This window comes from Hemiscyllium ocellatum, chromosome 33 (genome assembly GCF_020745735.1).
Source record: "Hemiscyllium ocellatum isolate sHemOce1 chromosome 33, sHemOce1.pat.X.cur, whole genome shotgun sequence".
Taxonomy (NCBI): domain Eukaryota; kingdom Metazoa; phylum Chordata; class Chondrichthyes; order Orectolobiformes; family Hemiscylliidae; genus Hemiscyllium; species Hemiscyllium ocellatum.
In genome coordinates, this window is record NC_083433.1 from 23,567,576 (window position 1) to 23,589,567 (window position 21,992).

The 21,992-nt window shown below is 44.1% G+C and overlaps 1 protein-coding gene across 2 annotated transcripts in view; it reads right to left on the minus strand.

The window, feature by feature from the left end:
• Positions 1 to 918: 918 nt before the first annotated feature.
• The window catches only part of gcat (glycine C-acetyltransferase), a 37,059-nt gene continuing 15,985 nt past the window's right edge, over positions 919 to 21,992 (minus strand). For both annotated transcript variants that reach the window (XM_060849525.1, XM_060849524.1), the window contains exons 7-9: positions 18,041 to 18,212; positions 4,284 to 4,405; positions 919 to 3,225 (exon numbers count right to left, since the gene is read on the minus strand). In XM_060849525.1, the coding sequence (XP_060705508.1) occupies positions 3,074 to 3,225; positions 4,284 to 4,405; positions 18,041 to 18,212 (446 nt within the window). In that variant the 3' untranslated portion in view covers positions 919 to 3,073. The remainder of the gene's footprint in view (positions 3,226 to 4,283; positions 4,406 to 18,040; positions 18,213 to 21,992) is intronic.

A 21,992-nucleotide genomic window follows, 5' to 3' on the forward strand; every position in this document is an offset into this window, starting at 1 on the left:
AACTGGATTCCCAGTGTGAACTGTAACGTATCCAACATTACGTTTTTTATCATAGAATCCTTACAGTGTGGAAACAGGCCCTTTGGCCCAAGTAGTCCACACTGACCCTTCAAAGAATATTCCCAACCAAATCCATTCCCCTACCCTATTATCCTATATTTACCCCTGACTAATGCACCTAACCTATACATCCCTGAACATATGGGCAATTTAGCATAGCCAAGTCACCTGACCTGCATACCTTTGGACTGTGGGAGGAAATCCACATAGACACGAGATGAATGTGCAGGGTGGAATCGAACCCAGGTCCCTGACACTGAGGCAGCAGTGCTAACCATTGAGTCACATGCTCCCTGCCAAGTGTGTTTGAAAACTCATTTCTTTTTTAATCCAACACCAGTTCACACATGCACATTTAGATATCAATTTATCAATGGAGATGCAGAGTCAGCAGTGAACATGGGTATTTGAGAAGGCAATTTGTTATTTAAAATATTATTTTTCAGACATACTTCATTTTACTAGAGCACATTTAACCTGAGGACAAAGCATTGCTCAAACACAGCTCCACCGTAGCCTTGAGGGGATAGTGATGTTGTTTAATCCCAACAGTCGGTGCCTCAGTAAATCCCTCACTTTAAGGAGCGCATGTGCATAGAATGGAGATTCACTGCACACGATTCTCTGGGTTGGTAGCTCACCATGTCTTATCAGCAACCTGGAGATTCCAATACAAACAGTATGACTGAAAATATTGAGGTCAATTTAGAGTAATTTGGCAGCACAGTCACTTCTCCTGTACTAAGTAACCTGCTTGCCCTCAAATATTTCCTGCATTCCATACACACTGACTAGTCATCAACATGCTCGAGTTATTTTACTGGATTTCAAAACTGATACAAAGTGCACACACTGCAATTTCTTTCACAGCCTGTAACAGTTTATTAACCTGCAGAGAAAAGTAAGCATCAAAACTCTTTCTTTCAAGAAACCAGCAGTGATTACAGAGAATATATAGCACAGAAACAGGCCATTCAGCCTAGCCAGTCTATGATGGCTCTTATGCTCCATTCAACCCAGCTCCATCAGAGCCCTCTATTATGTTCTCCCTCAAGTATCTGTCCAGCTTCCCTGTAAATGAATTGACAGTATTTTCTTCAACCACTTGCTATGGTAGTTACTTCCACATTCTCACCACTCTTGGGCGAAGAAGGTTTTCAAAATTTTCAATTTGACGCCTTGTGACTATCATATATTGATGGCCTGTAGTAAAGTTCATCCTCAAGAGGAGACATTCTTTCTGTATCCACTCGATCAAACTTTTCATTTTTATGCGAGATTCTACACGCTACTTCAGATTATACAAAGAAAAACTTCATTTGATGTAAAACAAATATTTTGCTTATAATACTGGTAACAGATTCAGTACTGATATTTCACCTGATTATAAATTCAGCCATGACTTGATATTTCAGTGCTGAAAACACTCACATTGTATAGTAACATATAACAGAACACAAGATGCGGGCCATTCAGCCTAACTAGTCATGTCAGCATTTACTCTCAACAAGCAACATTCTTTTATTCATTCATGGAACTTGGGCATCAGTGGTAATGGATCATTTGTTCCCCATCCCTAACTGTCGTGGTGCTGACTAGTATGGTTTATGTCATTTCAAACATATTGTGTATACATCTCGAATCACAACAGCCAGACTGGCTACAGTCAGAACTCCTTCCCCAAGGTCATTAGTGAACCAGATTACCTCGTGCTAAAAAGAAAAGGAGGACAAAGATCTGAAAGGTGGTGGTAGGAGTTCCAATAATAACTTTCAAAATGAAGGGGCAGTGGAAAAGGTTTTCAGATCTGTGCGGGAACAGTAGGGGTAAAAAAAAATGGAGCTGAACTGGACAGTTCTTTGAAAGGGTTGACAAGTATTGTGGTCTGTTTTTGTGTTTCTTCCCCATTGAGCAGAGTAATGTGGAGCCATAACGAAATTTATCGGAATGGTTCCAGGGATGAAGAGGTTTTAGTGATACATTAGGTCAGAGAAGCTGGAGTTATTCTTCTTACACAAAAGGAGACGGCAGGAAATCTAACAGGACAACAAGAGTATGATAGATGTAAAATAAAGCTGCTCCCAATGGCTAAAGGCACAGGACTTTGGGAAACAGATTTAACGTTTTGGGTAAGAGTTATATGGACAATGTGAGAAGCAGCATTTTTTTTTAGAAACATAGTGAGTGTGACTTAGACTTTTCTGTTTACGAAGGTGGTGTATGTGGAGACAGTGAATATTTCAAAAGGAGACTGGTTGGGGACTAAATAAACAAACTTTCAGCTCGAGGAATACAGCAGGAAGGGAAATATGATTGACTGGACTGCTGTCCAGACAGCCAGCATGCACTCGACAGGTTGGATGACCTTAATTTAATGCATCTGCCAATTTATGGAACCACCCTTCATGCCAGCCAGTTCACTGACTGAACCATGACACTGCATACCCAGAGATAGAGCTATATCTATGAGAGGTCAACAAACAACCTTACTCATTGATTCACCCAGAAAGATCAATATTTGGGAAGTTATGTCCACAGATGAAGTAAGAGGATTGTGTGGAGCACAAATATCGAAACAGATTGATTACTGGCCTGTTTCCATGCTGTTAATTCAATGTAATACAGCAACAACAGGTCTCTGTCAAAGAAAAAACCTCCAACAGGCAGAGACTTAACTGTACGGGATTAACCTCTCACACACATCATACAGAGGAATCCCAGATGCTCAATATCCTGAGATTTGTTTCAATGTAACATATTTGAATCGGAAGATCAAGTGGCCTCAGTATTTTGGTTTTAGAAATAAAAGATAGGCAATGATTTCATTCAAGTCTGGTATATCTTTTAGAAAACAGGCACTCATTAAATTAAACCTCCTCACAATCGCTGGCGAAGTGTTCTATGCAGAATTTGTGTTTTTGAGAGAGATGGAAAGTCCAACTCATTAGCGACATCCTTCATGTTACACATAAGCTGGTTTGCAAAGTGTATGCTACAAGGCTTCAGATGTCTTTCAGGAAATCACGCCGTGTTTGCGCCCAACGTCCACAAAGGCCTCCACACATTGGTCGATATCCTGGTCACTATGGGCAGCAGAGATCTGCACCCGGATTCGTGCCTTGCCCTTGGGGACCACAGGGTAACTGAATCCAATCACGTATATTCCTGAGTTAAAGAAAGAACACCAATCAGAAAAGAACTCCTGATGGATTTGAAATGCTTGAAAAAAAAATCTGCCAAGCAACTGAACTCAAGGTTCAAGTAAATAAGGAACTAATCTATTTAAAAACATACCGATAGAATACCAGTTCATAAGGTCCCAATGCTTAGTTAAACAATGTTATCCAGCACTTGATTATCCGGATTTTGATTAACCAGACGAAATACTCCCTGCCTGGGTCATTCGGATAATTGAGGTTCCTCTGTATATTGAATTCCATCCCCACCCACCCTCACTGAGTGGCTGCTCAATTATCCAGCATACGGGGGAACCTGCAGGTGGTGATGTTTCTATACACTTGTTGTCCTAATTTTTCTCAACAGACATTGTCATGGATTTGGGACGCGCTTTCAGAGGAACCAGAGCAATAGTAACTGTAGTGCATTTTGTAGAGGGTACACACTGTTGTCACTGTGTGTTTGTGGTAGCAGCAGTGAACATTTGAGGATGTAGTGCCAATCAAATACGCTCCTTTGTCCTGGATGGCGCCAAGCTTCTTGAGGGTTATAGAAGATGAACTCATCCAGAAGGTGGCAAGTATTCCATCACATGCTTGGCTTGTGTCTTGTCAATGGTGTGGGGAATGCAAATGAGGAGTTACTCATTGCACAATTCCTAGCCTCTGACCAAGTCTTCTAGTCACAGTATTTAAAATGGCTAGTGGAGTTCAGAGTGTGGTCAGTGGTAACCGCTCCCACCCCCCCACCAGGGATGTTGACAGTTAAGTGCTTAGCAATGGCAATGTTAGATTCTCTCTGGTTGGAGATGGTCATGTCACAACTGCCAGGCAATGACAGAAAACAGCAGCAGATTAAGAGCAGTTACAACATGAACAGTTATAGGTTCCAAATAACTAAAATATATATTGGGAGGAAAGCTGTGGAGGTCCCATTCTTGTCCAGGAACAAAGTGAAGGGATTAACTGGTAAAACCCAACAAATCAGCATGAAGTGGCCTAAAAACCAGTTCATTCAAATACTGTAGGTCTTGGTCGACAGGTTACCTCTTTTCAGCATGTCCTCTGCCATGGATGATGCCAATCGTGCATCTCCCAGCATCACCGGGCAAATGGGATGGTCCATTCCACCAATGGTGAATCCTGCAGCTGTCATCTGACTGCGGAACCTGCACAGAACAGTCAACTGGAGTTAACTCAAATCAGTCTGGAAACCGTTTAACAAGTATTCAGTATCTGAGATCAATCCAACATCAACTTATATTCATATTGCCCACTTAACATGGCAAAACATTTCAAGGTTACATCTCAAGTGCCGAACTAAACCTGACACAAGGAAATATTCCATCAGGCACCCAAAAGCTTGGTCAAGGAGGAAAGTTAAAGAAGCATCTTAATGAAGACAATGGTGTTCAGGGATGTAACTTCAGAGTTTAAGGCCAAGCCAAGGGAAAGATTGATTGAGAGTGAGGGGTGGTGAACATAATGCTTGAGGATACAGCACAGACAGGAGGGGTAAGATTTATAGACAAAATGCATTTTGAATTCAATGGGAGTGTGGAATGATTGGTTGTTGACAAATGCAGTCTGGGACCTGAGCAAGAGGAGGATAATGCCTGGGCAACAGGAGTTTTGAGGCAAGTTGGAGGTTGGCAGATAGGCAGCCAGCAAGGAGTAATGAGAGCCCACCCAAGCCTTCCAGAGGTAGCAAGAAGCTGGGTACGGGACTGAGCAAAGCAGGCTTGAGATGGGCCATGCTAAGGTGAACTAGGTGAAACTGTGCAATATTGTGGAAGGATGATGAAAGCATGAAGCTGAGGCTCAAACAGGATGCACAGCCAAAAATCCTAATATCTGACTGCTATCATTGACTGATCCAGGGGTACACATACATGTAGATGCCTGGAGCTGGATGCACACCGATTCATTGAGAATTTATCATACAGGGCGAGCCCCGTATCCGCAGAATCATTTTCCATGGTTTCATTTACCCGGGTTTACTGCAGCCTGATCATATAACAGGGAACATTCTGGAACCAGGGACTGGGGGCTGCTGGGAAGGTAAATTTCCCATTGAAATGAATGGGTTCGCTCCTATCCGCGGTTTCGGGCTTCCGGGGTAGGTCCTGGAACATATCCCCGCGTGTACGGGGGGGCTTACTGTACTCACTGACCAGGTTGAAAGAGACAATATTTAAGATCAAATAAGAAAAAGAAGCAAACCAGCAAAAAAACTATTTTAAAAAATAGCTAATATTTTACAATGCCAGCCAAATAAAAGCTCGAATACTCCATGGTTATTCATCCTCAAAGACACATTCACTGGAAACGTGGGATCAGGAGGCCATTCAGCCCCTTTGGGTTTTTTCCAAACACCATTCAAGCAGATAGTGTTAAGAAAAAGATCAAACAAAACCTACCCCCACCACAGAGTCAGATATACACCATGGAAACAGATCCTTCGGTCCAACTTGTCCATGCCGACCAGATATCCTAATCTAATCTAGTCCCATTTGCCAGCAATTGGCCCATTTCCCTCTAAACTCTTCCTGAAGTATGAGATGGCACAGGGCAGGGTAACACTAGGCACACGGACAAGAGATGGCCGCTGAGCCACAAGTTGGCCATTTGAAACACAAAGATGGCCACCGGACCACAATATGGAGAGACAGCTGAGCAAACACAGATACTGCCTAGGGCCACCAGAATGCCAGCACAATGCACTCACAACCGAGTTGATTAGTTTAAGGTGGGTGGGGGAAGAGAATATGCATGAGTAATGTATACTGCTTGCCAAAATCATGGGTCCAGCCAACACCTTTAATAGAAATGTTGTTTGATACAAACTCAGTACAGAGTGCTAATAGCCAGGGCTGCAGTAATCGTCCTTTTCAGAAATAGCGATTAGCACCCACTACTATAGAAATGCACTTCCGCGCAGATGCTGAAATTGACAATGTCTGCAGTGAAACTGACAATGACTGTGCTGAAATTAACAAAGGCTGCGCTGAAACTGATTAAGACTGCATTGAAACTATGAGTGATTCTGCAATGTTTACAATAAACAAGCCATGTTACAGAGACAATAACCTCATCACTGACCTATTATATCACAAAATGTATACCAGTATCTTGACATGTTCTCTGGGTTGAGAGAAGAATCACAGCTGACCACTGTGCTGTTGGTGCCACTCTCGGCCCGGAGCTCCGGTATTTCCTTGTACAATAAACTCGGTCGTAGAACCCCGACTCTGACTGCGAGGCTAGTGATTTTCCCCACAACAATTGGCGCTGCAAGCAGGGTTCCTATTACTGGTGCCCTGGTCAAAGGCCACGATCAAGGGACCGGGATAAGAATCGATTTGTACCTGCAAACGGGAAGAGTCAGACTGGGCCAAAGACACAGTTTAAAAGGTATACCGATTGCCATGTCTAACTTGTTACAGTACGGAGTTAAAAATGTTTTAGTGCCAGTCTGTGGAGAACACGTGTTAACTGCTTTAAGAACCAGCTGCTCGTGCTGAAACAGTCAGAGGACAATGTAGTGCCCGTCTCAAAAACCCTGCCCTAAACCTGTTGTTAAGAGGGGTAGCCCCCCCCCCACGCAAAGTTTGGACTTGAAGTGGGAATTGAGGCACCGAGGGCACTAGGAGCTGTGAAGCACAAGTGGCAAAGTCAGGTAACATCCGACTGTCGGGGGCAAACAACGCAGAGTCCAGTTGGTGTTTCAATTAAAAGTTGGGTGCTGTTTGTACTTTTAATTTCCAATATGGTGAGGAAGGGGAGCTGATCACTCTGACCAAGAGCCAAACCTGAGTGGAACGCACGTTACCAAGGTAGGGAGTGTAGGTACGGTGAGTAACCGTGACACCCTGTCAGTCCGTAGTAGAATGACAGAGCTTGAATATTGGCGGTGGCTGGGAGGGTAAAAAGTCCCACTGGTAGAGAGCATACCAGCCTACAGGTAGGTTTCTGGGCCGAGACAGGGAAGCTTACAAGACGCCTTGAAACCAACAAATCACCTTGATACCATTAAAGCGGCTACAGTCACCAGTAAGGACTGGAACTTCGAAAAGGAGGGGGGGTGGGTGGAGATTCAGAGCCATCTGCACCTCTGACCCCACAGCATGGGCAGAAACGAAGTTAGATATAGGTCTGGTTAACGTAGACCCCATAAGGGTATCCGGACCAGAGCATAAACCCCACCGGCAATACCCAATAAAACCTAAAGCAGAAAAGCAGTTGTGGAGATAGTGAAAGGACAAGTGAAACAGGGAATCCTGAAAGCAACCACAAGTACAATAAATTCCCCACGTGGCCAGTAATAAAGCCTGATGGGAGCTGACAGGCTCACCATAGATTATACAGGAATAAATAAGCTCACCCTCAAATTGTAGCAGACCCTTCCACCATTTTAAACGGCTTGGCCCCCGAACACAAGATGTTTACTGTTTTAGACACAGCCATCGGGTTCTGGTCTAGCCCATTACATCCGGAGTCCCAGAATAAATTCACTTTTACAGTAAGGGACAGGGAGTACACGTTGACTCGCCTGCCACAAGGGTTCCACTACAGCCCCACTATTTTTCACAGGGTGATGAGTGACATTCTAAAGAGAATATATTTACCAGAGGGTACCCGAGACACCTTATATCGCAGGGACTCCAAGGAATGCCCAATGACCGCAAGAAGGCAATCCAACAAATGCCCCGACCTGCCACTGTCAGGGGAGGGGGTCAGAAAGGTCATGGGGCTATTTAACTACAGTCGGAGCTTTATACCCAAATTCGCAAAACTGGCTGAACCAATCCAGAGGTTAATTAAAGGAGGCAAGCTCACCTTGGAACCTGTAACCTGGGGACCAGAACAGGAGGAGGCATACAGTCAGCTTAAACCTCGGTTCATATTGGCCCCCGGGCTAGGGCTGCCAGATCCCAGCAAGGATTTTCACATCCACTGTAATAATGAGGGAGGGTTTTACTCCGCAGTGGTCACTCAAGAAGACGCTAGCAGGAGATGGCCCGTGGGGTACTACTCAACTACAGAAAGGCCAGGAGTCACCGGGTTGTCCAGCTGCATAGCAGCCTTAGGCTGTGCTGCTTGGGCCATTAGTGTTAGCAAACCCATAGGAATGACAGGGAATGTCATCCTCCACAGTAAACAGATCCTAGTAGACATACTAAACATAGGGAAACTGAGAGCTGTCTCCAATATGAGAAGGGCAAAGTGGAAAGCAGTTCTTTTTACCCCCAGGTCAGTCCGTGGTAATAGGGATATGGGAGAAAACCCAGCTGTGGGAATTCTAGACACAGGGGAACCCCACAACTGTGGGGATATAGATGGGGGTAAGTAAAAGATACCCCCTCCCCCTGCCAAAATACAACTGAGGAGACCCTCTTCGTGGACCAGTCATATAAATATGTAGCAGGGTCACCCCAAACAGATGGGCTGTGGCAAATGATAAGTTAGAAACAGTTCTGTCTGGAAGGATTGATGGAAATCCGTCCACACAGGTAGCAGAACTAGTAGCACTCACTAAAGCACTGGAACTAGCAAAAGGAAAAATTGTGAATATATAGACAGTCAATGTGCCTTCAGTGAAGTCCATGGCTACATGGTGACAGGGGGTAGAAGAGGGTTCACCACTGCAAGGGGAACCCCTATCAGACACCAATTCAGAATTCAGGCACTACTGTGCGCCAGTGAATAGCCAAAAGGGGCTGCAGTAATAAAAAAATAAAAGCCCATCAAAAGGAGCAAGCAAAAGAGAGTCCAGGTTGGCTAAAATTCAAAGGAAACCAGGCAGCAGACCAAACAGCTCAGAAAGTCCTAGAACAAGACGACATTGACGAGGCTGCAAAAGCCACTACTGAATTAGCAGAAGACACTATCCAAATTCAGCACCCCGCAGGAAGAGACAGAGAAATGGGAACTGCAGGGGGCATTCAAAGGGGAGGATGGTGTCTGGAGGCGAGCAGACAAGGTGGTAGCACCAGCATGTATACAGAACACATTGCTTGAACTGCACCACGGGCTCTCCCACAAAGGTAAAGAGGCCATGATATCAAGCCGAGGGAGAGCGTGGTGGTGGAAGTGAATGGGAAGATATGTGACCAAGTACTGCCGCAGCTGCACAACATAACCCGGGAAGACCCGTAAACATGAGTGTGGGACACCAGCCCAGACCAAGGGGACCCTGGGAATACCTTCAGATAGATTTTACAGGGTCTCTACCACCTTCCCGTGGGACTGATATCATTGACCAATTCACCCGGTGGGTACAGGCATTCCCGACCAAAAGCTGCACTGTGACCACTGTAGCCAGAATATTAGCGGAAGAGGTAATCCCGAGGTGGGGGGTACCCCTCCAGATCAACTCCGACCAAGGGATGCATTTTATAGGCAAAGTCATGAAGACTGTCTGCCAATTACTCGGCATTAGACAAAGGTTTCACATTCTCTATCACCCCCAGAGCTCAGGGATGGTAGATAGAATGAACAGAATGCTCAAAAATACTTTAGCTAAGGCTATGCAAACCTCAGGCAGAACATGGGCTGAAGTACCGCCAGCCAGACTAATGAGATTAAGAGCCACCATGAATCAGGCAACCGGGCTAACACCAGATGAATTAATGACCGGGCGAACAATGCAATTGCCAGAGACAATAATCCCAGGTGGCACTGACATGGGTCCACTAAGAGACAAAATTCGGTGATATGCGATAGAATTAAGCGCCCAATTGAAAGGGATGCGGAAATCTGTAATTGACAGGACAAAAAAGACAAGGCAGGGAACTCAAAATCTTCCCAGAGGTCCAAGCAGCAGGAAGCCACTTGACAAACTAAGCTTTGCCCCAAAATGGAATGGGCCATATGACGTGGTAATGAGTGGGGACACCCGTGCTTGCCGAGACAGTAAAGGAAAAGGAATATGGAAGCACTGGACCCAACTAAAACCGTGTAAAGACTCCTGTGACCAAATTAATGTCATCAGCCATTCCCCAGGTGCAGACAGTAGCGGCGGACAAGGTGGTCATCCCAGCGGGAGCACCGACAGCAGAACAAACCAGACAGGAGCACGGCTACACCTCCTGATGAAAACAAAGACTTTGACTGATAACATTATTTAACTGCAAATTACATACAGGTGTATGTATTTTACTGTGTTTAAGTGTCACAACTGATGGGAGCATGTCAGGATTTGAAGATAACCTCTTCTATAAAATGCACTTAAGTTTGCAAGGGAGCCGAACTGTCTGCTATCCACTGGCATGATCAGCGGAATCCCTATTTGTGACCACCCCGATGTGGACCCCTGGTGACCTGTAGACAGTAGACACCTCGGGATTGCTATTTAAACAGCAGATAGGAAAATACAAACGGGGATCCCAGGGTAGATGTGTGCAGCTGGGCAGGACCACTTGCTCATGGGGCCGGCCTCCCAATCTAGGGAAGAGAAGACCCATTTAAAACCCGGTAATTACCCACTCTGTTTCACAGAGCAGGGATGGGGATGTGTTTATGCCCTGGTTCCCCAAAATGACTCATGCGTCCAGACACAGTGCACTTATTAGCACTGTACAGTCACCAGGGGACAGTGTACCTGCATCTGCAGTGAGCAGGCGTGCTTGAATGTGGCCACTGACAGACAATTCATATGTGGTCAGTGCAATGGCACCCATGTCAGCTCTGCCTCGTGGGCATATCCATTCAATATTTACCAGCTGGGAGGAAGACCAGGGGAAACGGGGGCGACATGGATGGACCGACAAACGAAAGGACAGAACATTGTTTGTTACCAAGCAACAAAGGGATCTGTTTATCTACTTAAGGGGACTTATGCAACAGACACTCCAGACCTCCCAAACCTGTTTGCGGTAGGGACAACTGCACCCCTTATACCATGCCCCAGCGGGGGACATATCCAGAGAAGGATAGTGTCCTGCTCCATCAGCCAGGAGCTCTATGCTGTCTGGCAGGTCCCCAGCACTTTGTGGTCATCATTGGAATACAGATTCTTGAAATCTCTATCTTTTGGTGGGGGGCAGCAGGGGTCATTAGCGCTAAAAACCAAAAAAAATTACCTTGTACGTGGCCCGACTATCTTGGGCAATAATACCTCAAAAGCTCTGGATGGAACTCCGACTCGACACACAGCAGACACATTACACAGTGGATTATCAATTACCATAGCAAGTGAAAGTTTGTACAATTATTGGTGAAAATTATATCGCCCATACCAAACTAGATAATTTTCCACAGGGAGCCACAATTACAGACAGCTGGTTAAATTAGTTGAGAGGTAAATCCTGAGGACCCTATTTGGCACACGGGATAGTTCTCCTCATTGTACTCATGCTGGTAGCCTGTGTGGGCCTTGGGTGAACAAAGCTCTGCTGTAAGGTACTGCTGACGAGAACTGTACCAGCAGCGAGTGTCACCACAGAAGAGCTCCCAATGAAATTGGCACTCCATGATACCCCTCGGGGAGAGGAGCTCCTAGTGATGATCAACTCTCCATGTAAATTGGGTGGTCTGCAGGAGAATCCGAAGTCATCTCCTTGACCACAAAGGGGGAGTAAACTGGAAGATGGCACGGGACAGGGTAACCCTAGGCACACGGACACACAAGATGGCATCTGAGCCACAAGTTGGCCACTTGACACACAAGATGGCTGCCGGACCACAAAATGGAGAGACAGCAGAGCAAACAGAGATACTGCCTGGGGCCATCAGATGCCAACACAAACTAATCAACTAGGGTTGAGAATGCATTAAGGCTGGTGGGGGAGGGAGTACACATGAGTAACGTACACTGTCCGCCAAAGTGTCTGGGTCCAGCTAATACCTTTGATACAAATTCAATACAGAGTGATAATAACCAGGGCTGCAGTAATCGTCCTTCTCAGGAAGAGCGATTAGTGCCCATTACTACAGCAAGTACATGTATGGAATGAGCTGCTAGAGGAAGTGGTGGAGGCTGGTACAATTGCAACATTTAAAAGGCATCTGAATGGGTATATGAATAGGAAGGGTTTGGAGGAATATGGGGCCAGGTGCTGGCAGGTGGGACTAGATTGGGTTGGAATATCTGGTCGGCATGGACAAGTTGGACCGAATGGTCTGTTTCCATGCTGTACATCTCTATGACTCTAAATGCACTTCTGCACAGAAGCTGAAATTGAGAATGCCTGCACTGAAGCTGACAACTACCACACTGAAATTAACAAAGGCTGAACTGGAAATGATAATGACTGCACCGAAACTATAACCGACTCTGCAATGTTTACAATAAACAAACCATGTTACAGAGACAATAACCTCATCACTGACCTATTATATTACAAAATGTATAACAGCATCTTGACATGTGCTCGGGTTGAGAGAAGAATCACAGCTGACCACTGTGCTGTTGGTGCCACTCTCTCCCCGGAGCTCCAGTATTTCCTTGTACAATAAACTCTGTCGTTGAACCCCGACTCTGACTCAGATTTTCCTCACAACCCTTCCTATTCATACACCCATCCAGATGCCTTTTAAATGCTGCAGTTGTACCAGCCTCCACCACTTCCTCTGGCAGCTCATTCCATACATGCACCACCTTCTGTGTGAAAAAATTGCCCCTTAGGTTCCTTTTGTATCTTTCCCCTCTCACCCTAAACCTATGCCCTCTAGTTCTGGTCTCCCCCACCCCAAGGAAGAGACTTTGTCGATTTAACCTATCCATATCCCTCGTGATGTTATAAACCTCTAAGGTCACCCCATAGCCTCCGACACTCCAGGGAAAACCGCCCCCAGCCTATTCAGCCTCTCCCTATAGCTCAAACCCTTGCAACATCCTTGTAAGTCTTTTCTGAACCCTTTCAATTTTAACTACATCCTTCAATTAGGAAGACGACCAGAATATGCAGGCAATATTCCAATAGTGGCCGAACCAATGTCCTGTACAGCCACAATATGACCACCCAACTCCTATAGGAGAAAGTGAGGACTGCAGATGCTGGAGATCAGAGCTGAAAGTGTGTTGCTGGAAAAGAGCAGCAGGTCAGGCAGCATCCAGGGAGGAGAATCGACGTTTCGGGCATGAGCCCTCCTTCAGGAATGAGGAAAGTGTGCCAAGCAGGCTAAGATAAAAGGTAGGGAGGAGGGACTTGGGGGAGGGGTGATGGAAATGTGATAGGTGGAAGGAGGTCAAGGGAAGGGTGATAGGCCGGAGTAGGGGCGGGGGCGGAGAGGTCAGGAAGAAGATTGCAGGTTAGGAGGGTGGTGCTGAGTTCGAGGGTTGGGACTGAGACAAGGTGGGGGGGAGGGGAATTGAGGAAACTGGAGAAATGAGTTCATCCCTTGTGGTTGGAGGGTTCCTAGGCGGAAGATGAGGCGCTCCCCCTCCCACTCCACCAAGGACATGCAGGTCCTAGGACTCCTCCATTGCCAGACCATCGCAACACGACGGCTGAAGGAAGAGCGCCTCATCGTCTGCCTAGGAACCCTCCAATTACAAGGGATGAACTCAGATTTCTCCAGTTTCATCATTTCCCCTCCCCCTACCTTGTCTCAGTCCCAACCCTCAAACTCAGCACCACCTTCTAACCTGCAATCTTCTCCCTGACCTCTCCGGCCTATCACCCTCACCTTAACCTCCTTCCACCTTTCGCATTTCCAACGCTCCTCCCACAAGTCCCTACCTTTTATCTTAGCCTGCTTGGCACACTTTCCTCATTCCTGAAGAAGGGGTCATGCCCGAAACGTCGATTCTCCTCCTTGGATGCTGCCTGACTTGCTGCGCTTTTCCAGCAACACATTTTCAGCTCCCAACTCCTATACTCAGTACTCTGGTATGCTTTCCTTTCTTGGTCAAACATCTTCTTCACTATCCTATCTACCTGCAACTCTACTTTCAAGGAACTATGAACCTGCTTTCCAAGGTCTCATTGTTCAGCAACATTCCCCAGCATCTTACCATTCAGTGTACAAGTTCTGCTCTGATTTGCTTTTCCAAAATGCAGCACCTCACATTTATCTAAATTAAACTCCATCTGCCATTTCTCAGCCCATTGGCCCATGTGGTCAAGATCCTGTTGTAATCTGAGGTAACTTTCTTCGCTGTCCACTACACCTCCAATTTTGGTATCATCTGCAAACATACTAATTGTACCTCTTATGCTCACATCCAAATCATTTATGTAACTTCATTCACGAGCCACAGATCTCACATTCATCGGTAGGGTCTTTCTTTCTCAATAGAATATATCTTTGTTGATTTATGAAAGATCTTTCAAAAATGTCAGCCACTGTCCTCACTGCCTGGTTATTTTTTTGACTTATTTTTCCAATCCAAGTTGGTCGATTCTGTCTTCACACACTTTTAATTGCCTGTATTTAGACTGAAGACACTACTACTAGATCCTGTTCCAGAAGTTTGTCAGAACAGGTTAATTAAAAATATGTGGAATGTACTGTTCCAAAGAAATATTGTGCACTACATTGGTAGTGTACAATACTAGTGCCAGTCCTCATCAATTGGGTAATTTTTAAAAACTTTGTCTAACTTCAACTGACACACCCCTCCCCCTTACCTACATCAACAGTTTTGTGAGAAATAGTTCCTCTCCCATCTCCCCAACCAAATCCTTAGTTCTTAAGCCAAAGATATTAACAAATCAAGTTAATCTCCAAAAGAAAAACTGGCTCCAGGGATAATCCGTAGATTCTTGGAAAACCTGGAAACAAGGAGTCAGATAGCTAACATTGGTCATTGGGAAAATTGTGGAAATCATTTTCAGGATGCAATAGCAAGACATTCAGAAAATTGAAATACAATTAAGTAGATTCAGTAAGATTTTATAGAAGAGAAAAAAATATTTTACATTTTGAGGATGAGACAGACAGGGCAGATAAAAGGGAATCCAGTGGATTTAGTAATACTTGAATTTCCATTGTGCAGTTGAAGAGATGGTAATACAAGGTTTTGCATATGGTGAGAACTCATGATTTTGGGAGTGATAATATCAGCATGGACAGAGGATTAGCTAACTGATGGAATGCAGTATTGAGAACCAAGTTAATTTAAGGGTGACAAGCCATAATGATATAGTAAAGGAATTAGCTCTGGGACCTCAAATTATTGACAATCCATATGAATGATTTGAATTAGGGCCCAAGCATATTGTAGCCAAATTTGCCGATGATACACAGATAGCTAGAAAAGAAAATTGTGGGGATACAGAGGAACACATAGATTGAGTGAATGGGGGAAATCAATTAGCAGATGTGAGTACAGTATGAGAAATATGAGACTGGCTACTTTGGCAAGAAAAACAGAAAAGCAAAATTTCAGTTTGTTTAAATGGAGCGAGACTACACATTGCTGAGATACACAGTGATCTGCTTGTCCACATATATGAAACACCACTCATTATTATGCAGGTACAGGAAATGTTGCTACAATTGTATAGACTGTTGACACCTTGAGACTGCTCCCTAAATAAGGAGACCAAATTTGTGAAGTGTATGCTTACATTGCAAGCAGTTCAGATTCAGTTGATTGGTTCCCGTGATGAAAGAATGAGAAACATTTTAGCAGGTAGGCCCTAGAGTTTTTGGAGTTGAGAAGATAGAGGTAATCTCAATGAAACACACAAGGTATTGAGGAAGCTCGAAAGAGTGCATGCTGAGTGGATTTTCTGTTTGTAGGGTACTTAGATTTAGGGGTCAGTTTCAGAATAAAAGGTTCTCTCATTTAAGAAGGGATGAGGAGGACATTTCTTGTTCTCGTGGACCAAGAATTTCGAATTTTTAAAAAAATATTTGTTCACGCGTTGTGGATGTCACTGGCTAGGTCAGAATTTAAGAGCAGTTAAGAGACAATCACATTGGTGTGGATCCAGATCAACATGTAGGTCATACAAGGTAAGGATGGCAGTTTTTCTTCCTTAAAAAAAAGACATTCATGAACCAGATTGGTTTTTATGACAACCGACAGTATTTACATGCCATTGAACTACCATATTTACTTGAGTAAGTCAAATTTTTTGACTACTTTTCAAGGATAGATTTATGGTGTTGACTATTATATGGAAACTACTTTTGAGGGGCTGAAATTCTTACCGTATCATTAGCTGAAGCCCAATTTATCACTAAACGAATGAAGGGAAAAAACTGAATTACAGCTAATTCTGAAAACCTGGAGTGGAACACAACAACCAGTGGACTGGAAGACCAGGAGCGGAGTAGAACAACCGGCAGACTGAAAAGCTGGAGTGGGAGGTGATGGCCAGCACACTGACTCAAACATTGATCTGTTATCTGTGAAGAATTAGGGTCGAACTTTACATGAGATATATGGAAAATTACAGGTTATTTAGCCAGAAGTAGAGGGTCAACTTTTACATGAGATCAGCTATTACTGGAGTATATGCGTTAACTTTTTATTCACCATCTGCTATATTGGGATTACAACCCACGCCTCCAACACATTAAAAATGGCCTTTTGGATTCCCAGTCCAGTAACATTATTACTATGTCACCACCTCCCCTTAACCTCTTCCCAAAAGGTCTGTCGATCATTAATTATATTCAAAATTGGCCAGTGGATATATGTGGGGAAAATGTGAAGTTGTTCATTTCAGAGAAAAACTGCAGAAAGATGCAACACAAGGGACTTGGGGCTTCTTGTGCATGAAACACAGAAAGCTAGCACATGAGGTGGAATGCTGGCCCTTATTTCAAGGGAGTTGGAGTGTAAGAGTAGGGAAGGTTGCAGAGGTCTGGACAAGGTGAGGTTGGCGAGACCACATGTGGAGTATGGTGAGCAGTTTTGGTTCCCTTATTTCAGGGAGGATATTATTTAACGAGGGGCAGTCCCTGGAATGATGCCTGCAATGGAGGGATTATCTTATGAGCAAAGGATGACCAGATTGGTCAGATTGATCAGACTCTACTCATTGCAGTTTAGAAGACTGAGAGATTTCAATTTCACTGAAACATAAGATCCTTAAAGGGCTTGGCCTGGTGAATGCTGAGATGATGTTTCTCCTCATGGGTGAGTCTAGGACCGGAGGGCATAATCTGAGAATAAAGGAATGCAAACTTAAGACTGACATAAAAAAGGAATTTCTTCTCTCAGGGGGTTGAGCATCTCTGGAATTCTATGCCACTGAGACAACGGAGCAGCTTAAGGCTGAGATAGACAGATAGATTAGAGATCATTCAGAGAATCAAGAGTCATGGAGTAAACATAGGAAGGTAGGTGTGAGGCACATCAGATCAGCCATGATCCTATTAAATGGCAGAGCAGGTTCGAGGGATGACCAGCTTACTCCCATTCTTATATGTTATGGTCTAAAGGTTGAGTTAGAGCTGAAAATGTGTTGCTGGAAAAGCGCAGGTCAGGCAGCATCCAAGGAACAGGAGATTCGACGTTTCGGGCATAAGCTCTTCTTCAGACTTATGCCCGAAACGTCGAATCTCCTGTTCCTTGGATGCTGCCTGAGCTGCTGCGCTTTTCCAGCAACACATTTTCAGCTCTGATCTCCAGCATCTGCAGACCTCACTTTCTCCTTAAAGGTTGAGTTAGACAATTCTATTGAACTGTAGCGGAGTCGAGGGTTACAGGGGACAGGCAAGTAAAAGGAGTTGAGGCTATAACTAGAAAAGCCATGATCTGATTGAATTGTGGATCAGATTTGAGGGGCTTTATGACCTTCTCCTAGTTCTTGGTTCTTGTATCTGTTTCAACAATTTGACACTTTAATAAGTTAGTTCTGTTAAACACAGTGTGGCAAAGAAATTCACTGATTACTCACCGTTTAGTTTTTGATGCCATGGTCTGGGCAATCGTGTTGCTGTCCATCAGGAGGTCAAGGGCTTTAGAGGCACAGCCAACAACAGGAGGGGGAAGGGTGTTGGAGAAGAGATAGGGTCTGGAGCGCTGACGCAGGAGGTCAACTAGAGCCTTTGGCCCTGCAGTGTATCCACCTTGAAGAGAAGACATGAAAGTTTCAATTTTTTATAACATGAGAGAACATTATAGCAAATGCAGTGGCCATTTGATCCAATAAGCCAGAGCTAGAAATTTTGAAAGAACTATCCAATGAGACTCACATCTCAGCTTTTTGATGGTTTCTATACTTGGTGTTTGTTTTAAAGCATTTATTCCAACCTATTTAAATGCTACCCACCCTTCAAGACTTTGCATTCCAGATCAAATAAAAAAGAACTGTGCCATTCTTCTGGTACTTTTGCCAATTAATCGTGAATCTGAGGCCTCTGGTGCGTGTAGTAGCAAGTACCACACTAACCACATTCTGAATTTTTCTTTTTCTTTCATGGGATGTGGGTGTCATTGGCAAGACCAACAATTGTTGCCCATCCACACTTAACTTTGAAATTATTGCTTTGCTGGGCCATTTTCTCAGTCAACCACATTGCTGAAAGTCTGGAATCACAGTCAAGTCAAATCAGGTAAAGAGATTTCCTTCCCTAAAGGCATTAATGAACCAGATGGGCTTTTACAAAAAAAAATGATGGTTGGTTCATGGTTACCATTACTGAGAATAGTTTTCCACCAAAGATATCTTAATTAAAATGCTCAATTACTTGAATTTAAATTCTATCCACTACCAGTGTTTTATTTGAACTCAAAGCATTAGCATTCTGGATTACTAGTCCAGTGTCATTCGCACTACACTGCATCTCAAGTAACAGGTTTCTCTTGAACTTTCTATTGGAATTATCAATGATTATCTGATTTTATTTCTGGTCCTGATCTCCCACCAGCAGAAGCACAGACTTAAAATCCCAACATAATTGTTCCATATTCTTTCACAGGATTGGAGCATCACTGATAAAGCCAATATCTTGTCCATTCCTAATGTCCTGGGAAACTGGATATTACACTGACTTCTTAAACTGCTACAGTCCATCAGTGTGATTACCTACAAGGAGGGAGTTCTAATATTTTGATCTAGCATCACCAAAGCGATGACGAGAGTTCCAAGACAGAACGGTGAATAACTTGGAGGGGATCTTGCAGATGGTACTCCCATGCATCTACTACCCTTGTCCTTCTAGCTGGTGGAGGTTGCAGGTTTGGAAGGAGCTGCCAACGGTATGGTTATATCTTGTGGAATGTTGACTACTTGAGTTTCTAAGGAGTTGTGAACTTTATCAAACTTTGTAAAATCATCAGATATGGCACAAATCAAAGATCAGAGGCAGAGGTGTTTAAGATGGGAATTCAACTGAAACAGAACTGTTAATGGACAGCAATTAAAATCGAAGAAGCTCAAGAGACTTGGATTGGAAAAGCAGACAGATCCTGGAAAGCTGGTGGAGATCGCTGAGAAGGGAACTGATGGATTTGAAAACAACAATCAGAATTTTAAAAATTCAGAGTGGAAGCCAGAGGTGGTCACTGAGCACAGGGGTGACAGGGGAATAGGACAGGAGTACCCGAAAAGTTTATGGAAGCTTTTAAATGGGAGGCTAACCACAAGTATGTTGGAATTGTGCGATCCAGAAGAAATGGAGGAATACTTCAACAGCAAATGAACAGAGGCAGGAAATTTAATGGAGATGAAATTAGGCAGTCCCCATGACAGTTTGACGTTTGTTGCAGAGTCAAACAGGACAGCAAGACTGAACAGTCTGGCTCCTCCTCAGACAGTTACTTGAGAGAGGGTCTAAGTTGGTGATTCAACAGAAGTAAATGCAGGGCAGCAAATTCTGGTAGGAAGAATGGATGGGGAGTTCTGGGTAGAGAAGAGGAACATGGCAACCTCGGAGACCATCTACATCAATTCTTATAAGTTACCCCAGAGGAGTAAGCCAAATTCTCGGCTCTATTTCTAGAGGAAGAAAATTGACAAGGCAGCATGCTTCACTGAACCGGTTTTAAAAATTGGTTAGACGCAATTTAGAGAATTGTGGCAGCTCTGGTCACTATATTATTAAAAAAAAATCTCGAAGTAGAGTGCAGTGTAGCTTTACAAGGATAACACAAGGAATAGTGGGTATAGCTGTTTGGGAAGGATTGCCAAGGTGGGTCCCTTTCATCTTTAAAAAAAAATGGGCTGGGGTGATTTGATAGAGGTGTTTAAAATATCGCTTTGATCAGGGGGGTTACGAAAAGAATGTTTCCTCTTGTGGGTAGAACTTAAAAAGAAGTTGTTATTTTAAGATAGTCACCAAGAAATCTGACAGGGAATTCAGACAAACTTCTTCAAATGAAGTGAAATAGAACATGGAACTCAGTGCAACATTTGGAGTGAATAGTACAGACGTATCTAAGAGGATAGCTATTTAAGGATGGAACCCAGGGAGACTCCAAACCCCATGTTGCATAAGGAGAAAGTGAAGCCATTCTAGGATTTGTTGAATAGACAGGCGGGAATAGAACTCTTTGAATGCAACTGTAGCCAAATGAAAGATGTTGCAGGAGCATGGTAGCATGTTGAAGGCTACAGGCAGATCAAGAAAAGCAGGGTGGTCTTTGAGCTCCTTGTGCTTAAGGGAGGCAAGGGCACAGGACACTGGGAAGAAGAGTTTAAAGAAGTCGATTTGCAGTCCGGAAGAGACTTGACAAACAAGAGCAGCAATGCCAGGTGAAACGGCAAGATCAAGTGGTAATGTATAACTATGGGTTGAGGAGTTTGTGAAGAGAGAGAGGATAAAAAGCCAGTGAACTCAGAGGAAGGGAGAATGGGCAGAGCTAGTATGGAGGGTGAGATCACTGAGGATGAGCAGTCATTCTGTGCAAAAGCAGAGCAAGGAAAGCAGTGAAGATATCTGTGTGACAATAGTTATTTGGTACTTGGGTTGGCAGTGTTGAATGCGAATATAAAATGAAAAGCAAGGGTGGAAGGAGGAGAGATGCTCAATGGAGGAGGAAATTCCAAAGAGGTGTGGACAACCCATTTCAGCGTAGAAAAAGGTGATGATCACAAAAAGATCCAGAAACAGCACAAAGGTATTTCATTCAGGAGTGTGAAACTTCAAGCAGAGACCAGACTGTAACTGAAAAACAGTCACAGACTCAGCAGGGTCAGTGCTGGTTAGAGAAGGCTGGCAAATATTCTGGAAATATTGAAAAACTGAGTGAAGGTTTTTTAGACAAATATAACAACTCAATTTTCATAAGCAATATTTGAGGGGTTCACAGAAGTGCTGGATTTTAGCCGACACAACACTTTGTATCAAGATTGACTAGCTAGATGAGTCTACTGATTTGCCAACTGCTAGGTTAGATACATTCTGATGGGTTCTGGTCTGTTGCAGTCAAATAGATTACATGATTTAGTCCCCTGTTCTGGGGAAAAGAGGCAGGTTGATTGGATACAATTCTGACGTGCACCCTACTGCTGCCCTCGTAACCACCACCACCACCACCACCACCACCACCACCACAACCACCACCACAACCACCACCACAACCACCACAACCACACACACAAACACCAAAGTCTTAATTAGCCTGGTGAAGAAGAATAGCTGTGACGCACAGAGAAGCCAAAGCCAAAAGATTCACCATTCACTGAGGGAAACGAGGGTGGTGCTGATGGTGGTTGTTGTGGGGGTGAGTGAGTTGATGTCACTGAGTTACTAACCAAAAGGCTAATGTTCCAAGGATGACTTTAAATACCACCATGGTGATTTAAACTCAATTACTAAATCTTCAATAAGGAGAGGCCACGCTTTCAAGGTGAGAGGTGATAAGTTTGAAGGGGATATTCGCAGCAAGTACTTTACACCGAGTGT